Source organism: Eleginops maclovinus, chromosome 23, assembly GCF_036324505.1.
Source record: "Eleginops maclovinus isolate JMC-PN-2008 ecotype Puerto Natales chromosome 23, JC_Emac_rtc_rv5, whole genome shotgun sequence".
NCBI lineage: Eukaryota > Metazoa > Chordata > Actinopteri > Perciformes > Eleginopidae > Eleginops > Eleginops maclovinus.
The window spans coordinates 57,754-71,981 of NC_086371.1; the positions used below are offsets into that span (position 1 = coordinate 57,754).

General features: G+C 41.3%; 1 protein-coding gene across 1 annotated transcript; it reads right to left on the reverse strand.

The window, feature by feature from the left end:
- Window positions 1–2,825: 2,825 nt before the first annotated feature.
- Window positions 2,826–8,561, reverse strand: LOC134860107 (beta-1,4-galactosyltransferase 1-like). The gene is given in 7 exon segments (XM_063876948.1): window positions 2,826–3,307; window positions 4,284–4,388; window positions 4,524–4,646; window positions 4,840–5,027; window positions 6,199–6,366; window positions 6,368–6,435; window positions 7,880–8,561. Coding segments are annotated over 7 exon segments (1,443 nt in total). The 5' UTR covers window positions 8,541–8,561; the 3' UTR covers window positions 2,826–3,177.
- Window positions 8,562–14,228: the final 5,667 nt, after the last annotated feature.

A 14,228-nucleotide genomic window follows, 5' to 3' on the forward strand; every position in this document is an offset into this window, starting at 1 on the left:
TATGCTAAATGCTAAGTAATCTCTTGGGGCGCTATGCCATGTAATCTCTCGGGACGCTATGCTAAGTAATCTCTCCGGACGCTATCCTAAATAATCTTTGGGGACGCTATGCTAAATGCTAAGTAATCTCTTGGGGCGCTATGCCATGTAATCTCTCGGGACGCTATGCTAAATAATCTCTCCGGACGCTATCCTAAATAATCTTTGGGGACGCTATGCTAAATGCTAAGTAATCTCTTGGGGCGCTATGCTACGTAATCTCTCAGAACGCTATGCTAAGAAATCTCTCAAGACGCTATGCTAAATAATCTCTCCGGACGCTATCCTAAATAATCTTTGGGGACGCTATGCTAAATGCTAAGTAATCTCTCGGGATGCTATGCTAAGTAATCTCTCGGGACGCTATGCTAAATGCTAAGTAATCTCTTGGGGCGCTATGCCATGTAATCTCTCGGGACGCTATGCTAAATAATCTCTCCCTACTCTATACTAAGTAATCTTTGGGGACGCTATGCTAAATGCTAAGTAATCTCTTGGGGCGCTATGCTACGTAATCTCTCGGGACGCTATGCTAAGTAATCTCTCCCTACTCTATACTAAGTAATCTTTGGGGACGCTATGCTAAATGCTAAGTAATCTCTTGGGGCGCTATGCCATGTAATCTCTCGGGACACTATGCTAAATAATCTCTCCGGACGCTATCCTAAGTAATCTTTGGGGACGCTATGCTAAATGCTAAGTAATCTCTTGGGGCGCTATGCTACGTAATCTCTCAGAACGCTATGCTAAGTAATCTCTTGGGACGTTATGCTAAATAATCTCTTGGGACGCTTTGCTAAATGCTAAGTAATCTCTCGGGATGCTATGCTAAGTAATCTCTCGGGACGCTATGCTAAATGCTAAGTAATCTCTTGGGGCGCTATGCCATGTAATCTCTCGGGACGCTATGCTAAATAATCTCTCCCTACTCTATACTAAGTAATCTTTGGGGACGCTATGCTAAATGCTAAGTAATCTCTTGGGGCGCTATGCCATGTAATCTCTCGGGACGCTATGCTAAGTAATCTCTCGGGACGCTATGCTAAATGCTAAGTAATCTCTTGGGGCGCTATGCTACGTAATCTCTCGGGACGCTATGCTAAGTAATCTCTCCCTACTCTATACTAAGTAATCTTTGGGGACGCTATGCTAAATGCTAAGTAATCTCTTGGGGCGCTATGCTACGTAATCTCTCGGGACGCTATGCTAAGTAATCTCTCCCTACTCTATACTAAGTAATCTTTGGGGACGCTATGCTAAATGCTAAGTAATCTCTTGGGGCGCTATGCTACGTAATCTCTCGGGACGCTATGCTAAGTAATCTCTCGGGACGCTATGCTAAATGCTAAGTAATCTCTTGGGGCGCTATGCTACGTAATCTCTCGGGACGCTATGCTAAGTAATCTCTCCCTACTCTATACTAAGTAATCTTTGGGGACGCTATGCTAAATGCTAAGTAATCTCTTGGGGCGCTATGCTACGTAATCTCTCAGAACGCTATGCTAAGAAATCTCTCAAGACGCTATGCTAAGCAATCTCTCGGGATGCTATGCTAAGTAATCTCTCGGGACGCTATGCTAAATGCTAAGTAATCTCTTGGGGCGCTATGCCATGTAATCTCTCGGGACGCTATGCTAAATAATCTCTCCCTACTCTATACTAAGTAATCTTTGGGGACGCTATGCTAAATGCTAAGTAATCTCTTGGGGCGCTATGCTACGTAATCTCTCGGGATGCTATGCTAAGTAATCTCTCCCTACTCTATACTAAGTAATCTTTGGGGACGCTATGCTAAATGCTAAGTAATCTCTTGGGGCGCTATGCCATGTAATCTCTCGGGACACTATGCTAAATAATCTCTCCGGACGCTATCCTAAGTAATCTTTGGGGACGCTATGCTAAATGCTAAGTAATCTCTTGGGGCGCTATGCTACGTAATCTCTCAGAACGCTATGCTAAGTAATCTCTTGGGACGTTATGCTAAGTAATCTCTTGGGACGCTTTGCTAAATGCTAAGTAATCTCTCGGGATGCTATGCTAAGTAATCTCTCGGGACGCTATGCTAAATGCTAAGTAATCTCTTGGGGCGCTATGCCATGTAATCTCTCGGGACGCTATGCTAAATAATCTCTCCGGACACTATCCTAAGTAATCTTTGGGGACGCTATGCTAAATGCTAAGTAATCTCTTGGGGCGCTATGCTACGTAATCTCTCAGAACGCTATGCTAAGTAATATCTCAAGACGCTATGCTAAGCAATCTCTTGGGACGTTATGCTAAGTAATCTCTTGGGACGCTTTGCTAAATGCTAAGTAATCTCTCGGGATGCTATGCTAAGTAATCTCTCGGGACACTATGCTAAATGCTAAGTAATCTCTTGGAACGCTATGCTAAGTAACCTCTCGGGACGCTAGATGCTAAGTAATTTCTCAGAACGCTATGCTAAATGCTAAGTAATTTCTTGGGATGCTATGCTAAGTAACCTCGAGGGATGCTAAATGCTATGTAATCTCTTGGGATGCTAGGCTAAGTAATCTCTTGGGACGCTAAATGCTAAATAATCTCTCGGGATGCTATACTAAGTAATCTCTCAGGACGCTATGCTAAGAGATCTCTCGGGACGCTATGCTAAGTAATAGCAGTTATGTATTAACAGGAAGTACCAACCCATTATAAAATGATGTAGAAGCGCCTTAAAGTCGGAGAAGCGTAAAATGAGTTCTATAACATAATATAATATATAAGAGAATAAGGTCGATTTTCTGAGGTCTTTATTTTTCTGTGGACGGCGTTATCATTTATTGACAACATATAACACACACGGTGTCTGAAGGTTCAAATATTCTGTAAAAAGTGATGGAATATAAAAAATGTGCTGCACAGTTTGTTTTTGTGCATTCACACCGGAGGCAGACTTCGGCCTCGGGTTTGATCCCAGCACACTTTGGTTTTACTCACGGCTCTCAAACTTGAGGCCCAAATAAGCCCATACCACCAGGACCAGTGAAACCTGTGGGAGGTCCTGAGTGGAGATCAAATCCATCAGGCTCACACTGTCAGAATAAAAGTCTGGTTCAGGACGTGTCACATCCAATCAGAGCCTGGTCCTCGGGGCCCCCGCACTTTGGTCAGCTGACCTTAGGGCCCCCCCAAGTCCACACTGATCCAGGTGTAAAGGTCCAGCTTCTCTGTCTTCACAAGCGAGTATGAGAGGGAGGAGATCCCGTCGGATGACATGGTCTCTTTGGTGTGAGTGATCCGGTGAAACCTGGGGGGGGGGCAGATTATTCATTAATGGTGACCCTTTCACACAGATAACACAAGTAACAGCCATTGGCTAAAATCAGGGCTAACAGCTAATAGAGGTACCCGACAGCGAAGAAGCCTGTTTGTTGAAGGTATAAAGTTATCGTGGTGTGTTCATTATATAATCTTGATCTGTAGTTTGGAGCGACATAATACGATTTTAGGGGAAATGTGATGTTTTTGTTCCCTGACCAAAGCTCGGAGCAGATTGCAATACACCATTAAACTACTAATGTGAAAGAGAGCCAATCAGCTGTTAGCTATTAAGAATCAGGGCATTTTAACGGGTTCCGGTCTCGACTATTAGATTTCTGACACGGTTAAAGTATGCATCATATGTTAGGAAGCCAAGTGCTCAGTTAATTAAGAACCCCTCCAGGTACACAGAAAACCTTCTGAAGCAAGGTCTCAGGCAGCTGTGGAGGAGTTCCTCAAATCGCCAGAACTGAAACTCCGATGGAGGCTTTGAAATCCAAGTCATAGTACGGAAGGCCGATCAGCATCTGCCCCTGGACATGGGTATACCTCCATGGTAGCAGTATGCTACTCCGCAGGCTAACTTCTGCAGAGGATACAGATAATCGTCCTGGAAAATAACACAGACCACCTACATGGTGAAGGGATATGTTGATATATCCATCCAGAATGGGGGCATCACACCGGAGCCACCGAGCAGGTGACCCGGGAGGCCAACGAGCAAAGGCTGCTGACCCTCGCTCGACATGGACAATGTGTGTGGATCAATCCCTCATTTCATCAACGCAGCTAAGGAACCCTTAAGTAACCCTAAACACCAGGGGTGCACCACAACCCAGCGCTCATACACCTTTCAGATGCCTGAAAAAAGGGGACAACGTCCTGTCCTGTCATAGGTCAATGACTGCAGGTGTTAGATGTTTCTAACAGTGCAATAATTAATAATCAGACATCTTTATTACCTCTGAGGGTTGGGCTCGTTCTTCTTGTCTCTGCTGTGCCTAATCATCCGACACTTCCCGATCTCGCCACTGGGCCGGGAGATGGTCATTCCTTTAGATGTGACCCTGCAGACAGCATCACATTAGAGGAGTGTGTGTGTGTGTGTGTGTGTGTGTGTGTGTGTGTGTGTGTGTGTGTGTGTGTGCGTGTGTGTGTGCGTGTGTGTGTGTGTGTGTGTGTGTGTGTGTGTGTGTGCTGACCTGTTAAAGATGTCGTCGTCCTCCCCCCCCCAGCCCCAGTAGTTGTTGGGAAAGCCGTTGATCTTCAGGAACTGGTCCTTGCTCATGGAGGACACGCCTCCAAAGCACTCAATGTAGGGTAACCTGCAGACACACACATATCTCAGTTATTCTCATTTACATGTGTCTCAGGCGTTTCCTGTGTCTCAGGCGTTTCCTGAGTGTCTCAGGTGTGTCTCAGGTGTTTCCTGTGTGTCTCAGGTGTGTCTCTGGCGTGTCCTGAGAGTCTCAAGTGGGTCTCAGGCGTTTTCTGAGTGTCTGACATGTGTGTTCTCACTTGAATCCGAACTTGTCCACAGAGACAGACAGGTGTCTGGGCTGGCTGAAGCACCTGTAGGTGTTCCGGTCGTCCATGGGGATCAGGTCCACGTCGCTGAACACGAAGCAGTCGTAGTCGTACTCCTTCAGAGCCTCCGTGTAGCCCACGTTCAGCAGTTTCGCTCGGTTGAAGGTGGCGTCTCCATCCTGGCGGACACAGTTGTGTTTCAATGTTTGGGGACTCAGAGCTTATCTGATATCAGACTACAGGACATTTCAGATTGTTTAACATTGTTTCCATCCGCCATTTAGGGTGCATTTCTAAATGAACTCCAGAAAAATGTTGGAATGTGTTCCACAAAGAAGAGAAAAGAAAGAGAAACGCTTGATTTACCAGAGCAGAGAACAGCAGACCAAGTAGGCTCTCCAGACACCAAGCAGACCCTGTAGTGTGAGGAGGAGGAGGAGGAGGAGGAGGAGGAGGAGGAGGAGGAGGAGGAGGACACCGATAGGAGAGAAGAAGAGTCACAAAAACAAGATAAGAAGAAATGAAGTTAAGACGAAGTCCCAGAGCCTCTCTTAGCTCCGTGCAGCTAGGTTCATCAATGGGTCTCCCCACACGGTCTCGGTGTAGGCGAAGCTGTAGTCTCTGTGTTTACACCTGTCCCACTATACGCATACCAGCAGAGAGACTGCAGTATGTCAGCAGTATGTCAGCAGTATGTCAGCAGTATGTGTACCTGGTTGATGACGTAGTTCCAGCAGTATGTCAGCAGTATGTCAGCAGTATGTGTACCTGGTTGATGACGTAGTTCCAGCAGTATGTCAGCAGTATGTCAGCAGTATGTCAGCAGTATGTCAGCAGTATGTGTACCTAGTTGATGACGTAGTTCCAGCAGTATGTCAGCAGTATGTGTACGTGGTTGATGACGTAGTTCCAGCAGTATGTCAGCAGTATGTCAGCAGTATGTGTACCTGGTTGATGACGTAGTTCCAGCAGTATGTCAGCAGTATGTGTACGTGGTTGATGACGTAGTTCCAGCAGTATGTCAGCAGTATGTGTACCTAGTTGATGACGTAGTTCCAGCAGTATGTCAGCAGTATGTCAGCAGTATGTGTACCTGGTTGATGGCGTAGTTCCAGCAGTATGTCAGCAGTATGTGTACCTGGTCGATGACGTAGTTCCAGCAGTATGTCAGCAGTATGTCAGCAGTATGTCAGCAGTATGTGTACCTGGTTGATGACGTAGTTCCAGCAGTATGTCAGCAGTATGTCAGCAGTATGTCAGCAGTATGTCAGCAGTATGTGTACCTGGTTGATGACGTAGTTCCAGCAGTATGTCAGCAGTATGTCAGCAGTATGTCAGCAGTACGTGTACCTGGTTGATGACGTAGACCCCGTAGTCCAGCTGCTGTCTCTGCAGGATGGGGTGCAGGTAGTACAGCCAGTACTTCAGGTGTTCCTCTCGGTTGCGGAAAGGGATGATGATGGCCACCTTCTGCTGCGCCACACAGTCTTTGGGTCTGAAGCGCCCCCCCGGCTGCAGGGCGGGGGTTTTCCTTCTTTATCAGTTCCTCTTTCACCGGAGAGCTGAACTCCACCCTAAGAGGACCCACTGAGGCAAGAGCAAAATAGAATAAGAAGCTCCCTCTGAAGGAACACAGGGATGTTAGCCTCTCCTGCCTATTTGCACGCACACACACACACCACACGGACACACACACACACACACACACACACACACACACACACACACACACACACACACACACACACACACAATCAGAAATACTTTGTTTATCCCAAACTGGGATTTTTTTTTGTTGCAGCAGCGAAATACAAAAAGAAGCAAAACAAATAAGAAATAAATATAACTAAAAAATAAAAGTGAATAAAAATGTACAAGAAGGCAATGAAATGGAATATTTAATCAGTATAAGGTAAATGTACAATGTTCAGTGTAAAGTGTGCATGTTAAGTCCAGTTCACAGAGAGTCCTGCAGCCAGAGGGGAGTTATAGTACAGAGTTACTGCAGAGGGCAGGAATGTTCTCCTGAACCTGTCCTTGTGACAGCGGAGCTCAGTAGTACTTAAGGGTGTGGTGCTACAACAGTCTCAGAAACCCTCCACATGTTCAGATCTGACTTTTAAGATATTCATCTTTTTGATTGATATGAAGCTGGATCTGAAGTCCTCCTCTGCCCTCATCTATAGAATTACAGGAGAGGGAACACCGAAGAAAGATAGGGACTTTAAAAGTTTGTTCTGACATTATTATTGATAATATATTCTAAAGACAAATTAAAAACGTGTATTCTAATGAAACATCTTAAATAAAATCTCCAAAGGTTTCGACTTCCCTTGAAGTCTTTCCGCAGAATTTACAGGCGCATGTGACAAAAGTAACATGCCTGTGGTGCACTACAGGGAGGGGCTCTTTCACGTGTAAAGCTGTGACAGGTGGAAGCTCCCCCTGAGATCCAGAGGAACCAACGTGACAATGTTATTACCTCTACAGGTAACCTCCCCCTTCCATCGACAGACGTTAGACAACGTAAGGAGAAGAGGAACCTGCTTATCTGGATTCATTCCTGGCGGACCCACAGAGTCAAACTGGATTTTCTACTTCCTGTCAGAATCTTCCTGTTTCAGGATGAGCTGTTGGGAGGCTGTCCTGCTCTCTGGGGCCAGATGTGTTCCAGATTCAACCGGCTCCTTTCTCCCTGTGCTTGGATCCCAACATGATGTAGGAGACCAAAACTGAAGTGTGATCTTTTAAGAACTGGTTAAAGTGACCTTTAATGGTTAATGTCTGAAGAGCGTTTCAGACTGAGGGCAGAGGAGGACTTCAGATCCAGCTTCATATCAATCAAAAAGATGAATATTTTAAAAGTCAGATCTGAACGTGTGGAGGGTTTCTGAGACCTGCTCTTGTAGCACCACACCCTAAAGTACTACTGAGTGAGCCGAAACCCTAACAATAACAAACCAACAACAATAAACCTTCAATAATAAAGCATCATTCATAAAGCACACACACATAAGGAGAGGGGTCTTACTCAGCAGGGGGGATATTTTAGGGCATTCCTGCAGCTTTTTCTCCCCGGGCTCCACTTCATTTCCCCCGGGTTTCTGTGCCTTCTCCCCGGACTCCTCTGCCTTCTCCCCGGACACCTCTGCCTTCTCCCCGGACACCTCTGCCTTCTCCCCGGACACCTCTGCCTTCTCCCCGGGTTTCTGTGCCTTCTCCCCGGACTCCTCTGCCTTCTCCTCGGGTTTCTGTGCATTCTCCCCGGACTCCTCTGCATTCTCCCCGGGTTTCTGTGCCTTCTCCCCGGACTCCTCTGCCTTCTCCCCGGGTTTCTGTGCCTTCTCCCCGGACTCCACTTCATTTCCCCCGGACTCCTCTGCCTTCTCCCCGGACTCCTCTGCCTTCTCCCCGGGTTTCTGTGCCTTATCCCTGGACTCCACTTCATTTCCCCCGGATTTCTGTGCCTTATCCCCGGACTCTCCTGCCTCCTCTCCACGGGGGGGCTCGGCGGGTCGTTCCTGGGTCTTCTCGGCCATGTTTTCCTGCTGGTCCTGGTCTGAGGCGGACGGGGGGTCCAGAGAGCGGGCGTAGAAGAAAAGGATGGCGGAGACCTGGAGGACACACAGCAGCCAGACCAGCTCGCAGGACAGGCGGCGGAGCGAGGAGGGGAGGGAGCAGGACCCGAGCATGGTGGCTCTCTACCCGGGGAACAGAGACCCAAGCAGGACTCCGAGAGGTCAGGTGAACCTGTCAGGTGGGTTAGGAAGTCGTCAGTGAGCCTGTCACTGCTCAAGGGAGGCTGTCACTGCTCAAGGGAGGCTGTCACTGCTCACGGGGTGTTGATACTGCTTAAAGGAGGATTACAATCTAAAATGATGGAGAAACTATGTACTTAAAATAGAAATATATATCCTCTGGAGCTCCAACACTCTTGAATCCTTAAAACATCTCTCAAAACTCACTTATTCATTAATATAAGTCTTATGTATTATTATAGATATGATTTATTTCCTCCGGGTTTTTGAGGATCAAACCATGTGAGAGTTTTTTGGGAAGAATAAAAATCGAGTTCTGACATTCCCACAAAAATAAGAAATCTGACAATTTCGGATTTTTCAGATCCCAAATTGTTTTTCATCTCATGAGATTTTTTTTCGGATTCGCAGAATTCTGAAAAAACAATGAATTGTTTGTGTGAAAAATCTCAGAATTCAAACTTTTTTCCTCAAAATTCTGAGATGGAAGTCAGAACTACATTTCCTTTTTACTCTCGGTCACATCCCAGTACTGTTTCTGATCTCCTCAGTTCTGAACTGCTGAGATTTGGATTCAAAGAAAATTCTTTTAAAAAAGATTCTCTTTTTATTTCTGAAAAGCCAAACTAAACTTTTTGATCACATCCCAAAACATTTTATGTCATGATCAGGAGCGTCGTAGTGGGGGGACAAGCGGGACTGAATACCCAGGGCCCAGATGGGGGAGGGCCCTTGAAAGGCATGGAATTACAAGTTTTAGTAGATAGTGTCATAACTAATATTAAACTAGCTCAATACATCGATTGAGTGACTGATTTTGCATCCAAAACCAAATGGTGAAGGCTGTCTGGGGCCCCTCTCACCTCTCACAAAAGGAGGAAAATGGTTTAGTCCTCCCCCTAGCCCCGCCTCCCAGTCGCTGCGTCTCCCCCGCTCTCGACTCTGTCCGGTGAATGCAGGAGGGGAAATAACTCTCTGGTTTCGGCTCTTTTTTCTTTCTTTCCCAAAGTAACTCAAAGAGAGAAAGTATTGTTGGGTCCCATGACATGTAGTTCCACCGTTTGGCCACTTGGAACGTTTGCTTCAGCGCCTGGCGCACTTCCTGAGGGGCTTGCTCTAAACGCAGGTAATTCAAAGAAGAAGAAGAGTGTCAGCTGATAATGGATTGCCAGTTTGTACCAAGAAAACCAGTGGGCACATACTGGGGAGTCTCAGGTCCATCGGTTCCATTCAAGTGTGAAGTTAGACATTATTCACACCCTTTCAATAACTGCAACATCAAGCAGATCATCCAAAGCATAACTTGCTAACTTTCTTAGCTTTCTAAAGTTTTTAGGATTTAGCTTTTTGGCTGATATGCTTTCTGATTGTGTGTGTGTTGATGTTTATGCAAATGAACATGGTGAAGTCTTGTTCAGCTGTCTCGTATTATGTAGTATAACAAGCACTGTCTCAATGTACTGGAAAACTAAGATGTTTGGGGTTTTATAGCTTTTTCGCCCCTGGTCAAGAATGTTGGGATGTGATCAAAGTGAGAGTCCTGAATTTCAGAATTCCATAAAAAAAAAATCTAAAATCAGAGTCAGACATCTTAAGTGGTTTTATCTCTTCTCCTTTATCTTAAGTGGTTTTATCTCTTCTCCTTTATCTTAAGTGTTTTATCTCTTCTCCTTTATCTTAAGTGTTTTATCTCTTCTCCTTTATATAAAGTGGTTTTATCTCTTCTCCTTTATCTAAAGTGGTTTTATCTCTTCGCCTTTATCTAAAGTGGTTTTATCTCTTCTCGTTATCTAAAGTGGTTTTATCTCTTCTCCTTTATCTTAAGTGGTTTTATCTCTTCTCCTTTATCTAAAGTGGTTTTATCTCTTCTCCTTTATCTAAAGTGTTTTATCTCTTCTCCTTTATCTAAAGTGGTTTTATCTCTTCTCCTTTATCTAAAGTGTTTTATCTCTTCTCCTTTATCTAAAGTGGTTTTATCTCTTCTCCTTTATCTTAAGTGTTTTATCTCTTCTCCTTTATCTTAAGTGGTTTTATCTCTTCTCGTTATCTAAAGTGGTTTTATCTCTTCTCCTTTATCTTAAGTGGTTTTATCTCTTCTCCTTTATCTAAAGTGGTTTTATCTCTTCTCCTTTATCTAAAGTGTTTTATCTCTTCTCCTTTATCTTAAGTGGTTTTATCTCTTCTCCTTTATCTAAAGTGGTTTTATCTCTTCTCCTTTATCTAAAGTGGTTTTATCTCTTCTCCTTTATCTAAAGTGTTTTATCTCTTCTCCTTTATCTAAAGTGTTTTATCTCTTCTCCTTTATCTTAAGTGGTTTTATCTCTTCTCCTTTATCTTAAGTGGTTTTATCTCTTCTCCTTTATCTTAAGTGGTTTTATCTCTTCTCCTTTATCTAAAGTGGTTTTATCTCTTCTCCTTTATCTAAAGTGTTTTATCTCTTCTCCTTTATCTAAAGTGGTTTTATCTCTTCTCCTTTATCTAAAGTGGTTTTATCTCTTCTCCTTTATCTAAAGTGGTTTTATCTCTTCTCCTTTATCTAAAGTGGTTTTATCTCTTCTCCTTTATCTAAAGTGTTTTATCTCTTCTCCTTTATCTAAAGTGGTTTTATCTCTTCTCCTTTATCTAAAGTGGTTTTATCTCTTCTCCTTTATCTAAAGTGGTTTTATCTCTTCTCCTTTATCTAAAGTGGTTTTATCTCTTCTCCTTTATCTAAAGTGGTTTTATCTCTTCTCCTTTATCTAAAGTGGTTTTATCTCTTCTCCTTTATCTAAAGTGGTTTTATCTCTTCTCCTTTATCTAAAGTGGTTTTATCTCTTCTCCTTTATCTAAAGTGGTTTTATCTCTTCTCCTTTATCTTAAGTGGTTTTATCTCTTCTCCTTTATCTTAAGTGGTTTTATCTCTTCTCCTTTATCTAAAGTGGTTTTATCTCTTCTCCTTTATCTAAAGTGGTTTTATCTCTTCTCCTTTATCTAAAGTGGTTTTATCTCTTCTCCTTTATCTAAAGTGGTTTTATCTCTTCTCCTTTATCTAAAGTGGTTTTATCTCTTCTCCTTTATCTTAAGTGGTTTTATCTCTTCTCCTTTATCTTAAGTGGTTTTATCTCTTCTCCTTTATCTTAAGTGGTTTTATCTCTTCTCCTTTATATAAAGTGGTTTTATAATATCTCTTCTCCTTTATCTAAAGTGGTTTTATCTCTTCTCCTTTATCTTAAGTGGTTTTATCTCTTCTCCTTTATCTAAAGTGTTTTATCTCTTCTCCTTTATCTAAAGTGGTTTTATCTCTTCTCCTTTATCTAAAGTGGTTTTATCTCTTCTCCTTTATCTAAAGTGTTTTATCTCTTCTCCTTTATCTAAAGTGGTTTTATCTCTTCTCCTTTATCTAAAGTGTTTTATCTCTTCTCCTTTATCTTAAGTGGTTTTATATCTCTTCTCCTTTATCTTAAGTGGTTTTATCTCTTCTCCTTTATATAAAGTGGTTTTATCTCTTCTCCTTTATCTAAAGTGGTTTTATCTCTTCTCCTTTATCTAAAGTGGTTTTATCTCTTCTCCTTTATCTTAAGTGGTTTTATAATATCTCTTCTCCTTTATCTTAAGTGTTTTATCTCTTCTCCTTTATATAAAGTGGTTTTATCTCTTCTCCTTTATCTAAAGTGGTTTTATCTCTTCTCCTTTATCTAAAGTGGTTTTATCTCTTCTCCTTTATCTAAAGTGGTTTTATCTCTTCTCCTTTATCTTAAGTGGTTTTATAATATCTCTTCTCCTTTATCTTAAGTGTTTTATCTCTTCTCCTTTATCTAAAGTGGTTTTATAATATCTCTTCTCCTTTATCTAAAGTGTTTTATCTCTTCTCCTTTATCTAAAGTGGTTTTATCTCTTCTCCTTTATCTAAAGTGGTTTTATCTCTTCTCTTTTATCTAAAGTGGTTTTATCTCTTCTCCTTTATCTAAAGTGTTTTTATCTCTTCTCCTTTATATAATAAAGTGGTTTTATCTCTTCTCCTTTATCTAAAGTGGTTTTATCTCTTCTCCTTTATCTTAAGTGGTTTTATAATATCTCTTCTCCTTTATCTAAAGTGGTTTTATCTCTTCTCCTTTATCTAAAGTGGTTTTATCTCTTCTCCTTTATCTAAAGTGGTTTTATCTCTTCTCCTTTATATAAAGTGGTTTTATCTCTTCTCCTTTATATAAAGTGGTTTTATCTCTTCTCCTTTATATAAAGTGGTTTTATCTCTTCTCCTTTATCTAAAGTGGTTTTATCTCTTCTCCTTTATATAAAGTGGTTTTATCTCTTCTCCTTTATCTAAAGTGGTTTTATCTCTTCTCCTTTATATAAAGTGGTTTTATCTCTTCTCCTTTATCTAAAGTGGTTTTATCTCTTCTCCTTTATCTAAAGTGGTTTTATCTCTTCTCCTTTATCTAAAGTGTTTTTATCTCTTCTCCTTTATATAAAGTGGTTTTATCTCTTCTCCTTTATCTAAAGTGGTTTTATCTCTTCTCCTTTATCTTAAGTGGTTTTATAATATCTCTTCTCCTTTATCTAAAGTGGTTTTATCTCTTCTCCTTTATATAAAGTGGTTTATAATATCTCTTCTCCTTTATCTAAAGTGGTTTTATCTCTTCTCCTTTATATAAAGTGGTTTTATAATATCTCTTCTCCTTTATATAAAGTGGTTTTATCTCTTCTCCTTTATCTTAAGTGGTTTTATCTCTTCTCCTTTATATAAAGTGGTTTTATCTCTTCTCCTTTATATAAAGTGGTTTTATAATATCTCTTCTCCTTTATATAAAGTGGTTTTATAACATCTCTTCTCCTTTATCTAAAGTGGTTTTATCTCTTCTCCTTTATCTTAAGTGGTTTTATAATATCTCTTCTCATCCTTTATCTAAAGTGGTTTTATCTCTTCTCCTTTATATAAAGTGGTTTTATAATATCTCTTCTCCTTTATATAAAGTGGTTTTATCTCTCATCCTTTATCTAAAGTGGTTTTATCTCTTCTCCTTTATATAAAGTGGTTTTATAATATCTCTTCTCCTTTATCTTAAGTGGTTTTATCTCTTCTCCTTTATATAAAGTGGTTTTATCTCTTCTCCTTTATCTAAAGTGGTTTTATCTCTTCTCCTTTATATAAAGTGGTTTTATCTCTTCTCCTTTATATAAAGTGGTTTTATAATATCTCTTCTCCTTTATCTAAAGTGGTTTTATAATATCTCTTCTCCTTTATCTAAAGTGGTTTTATAATATCTCTTCTCCTTTATCTTAAGTGGTTTTATAATATCTCTTCTCCTTTATCTTAAGTGGTTTTATCTCTTCTCCTTTATATAAAGTGGTTTTATCTCTTCTCCTTTATCTAAAGTGGTTTTAACTCTTCTCCTTTATATAAAGTGGTTTTATCTCTTCTCCTTTATCTAAAGTGGTTTTATAATATCTCTTCTCCTTTATCTTAAGTGGTTTTATAATATCTCTTCTCATCCTTTATCTAAAGTGGTTTTATAATATCTCTTCTCCTTTATCTAAAGTGGTTTTATAATATCTCTTCTCATCCTTTATCTAAAGTAGTTTTAACTCTTCTCCTTTATCTAAAGTGGTTTTATAATATCTCTTCTCATCCTTTATCTAAAGTAG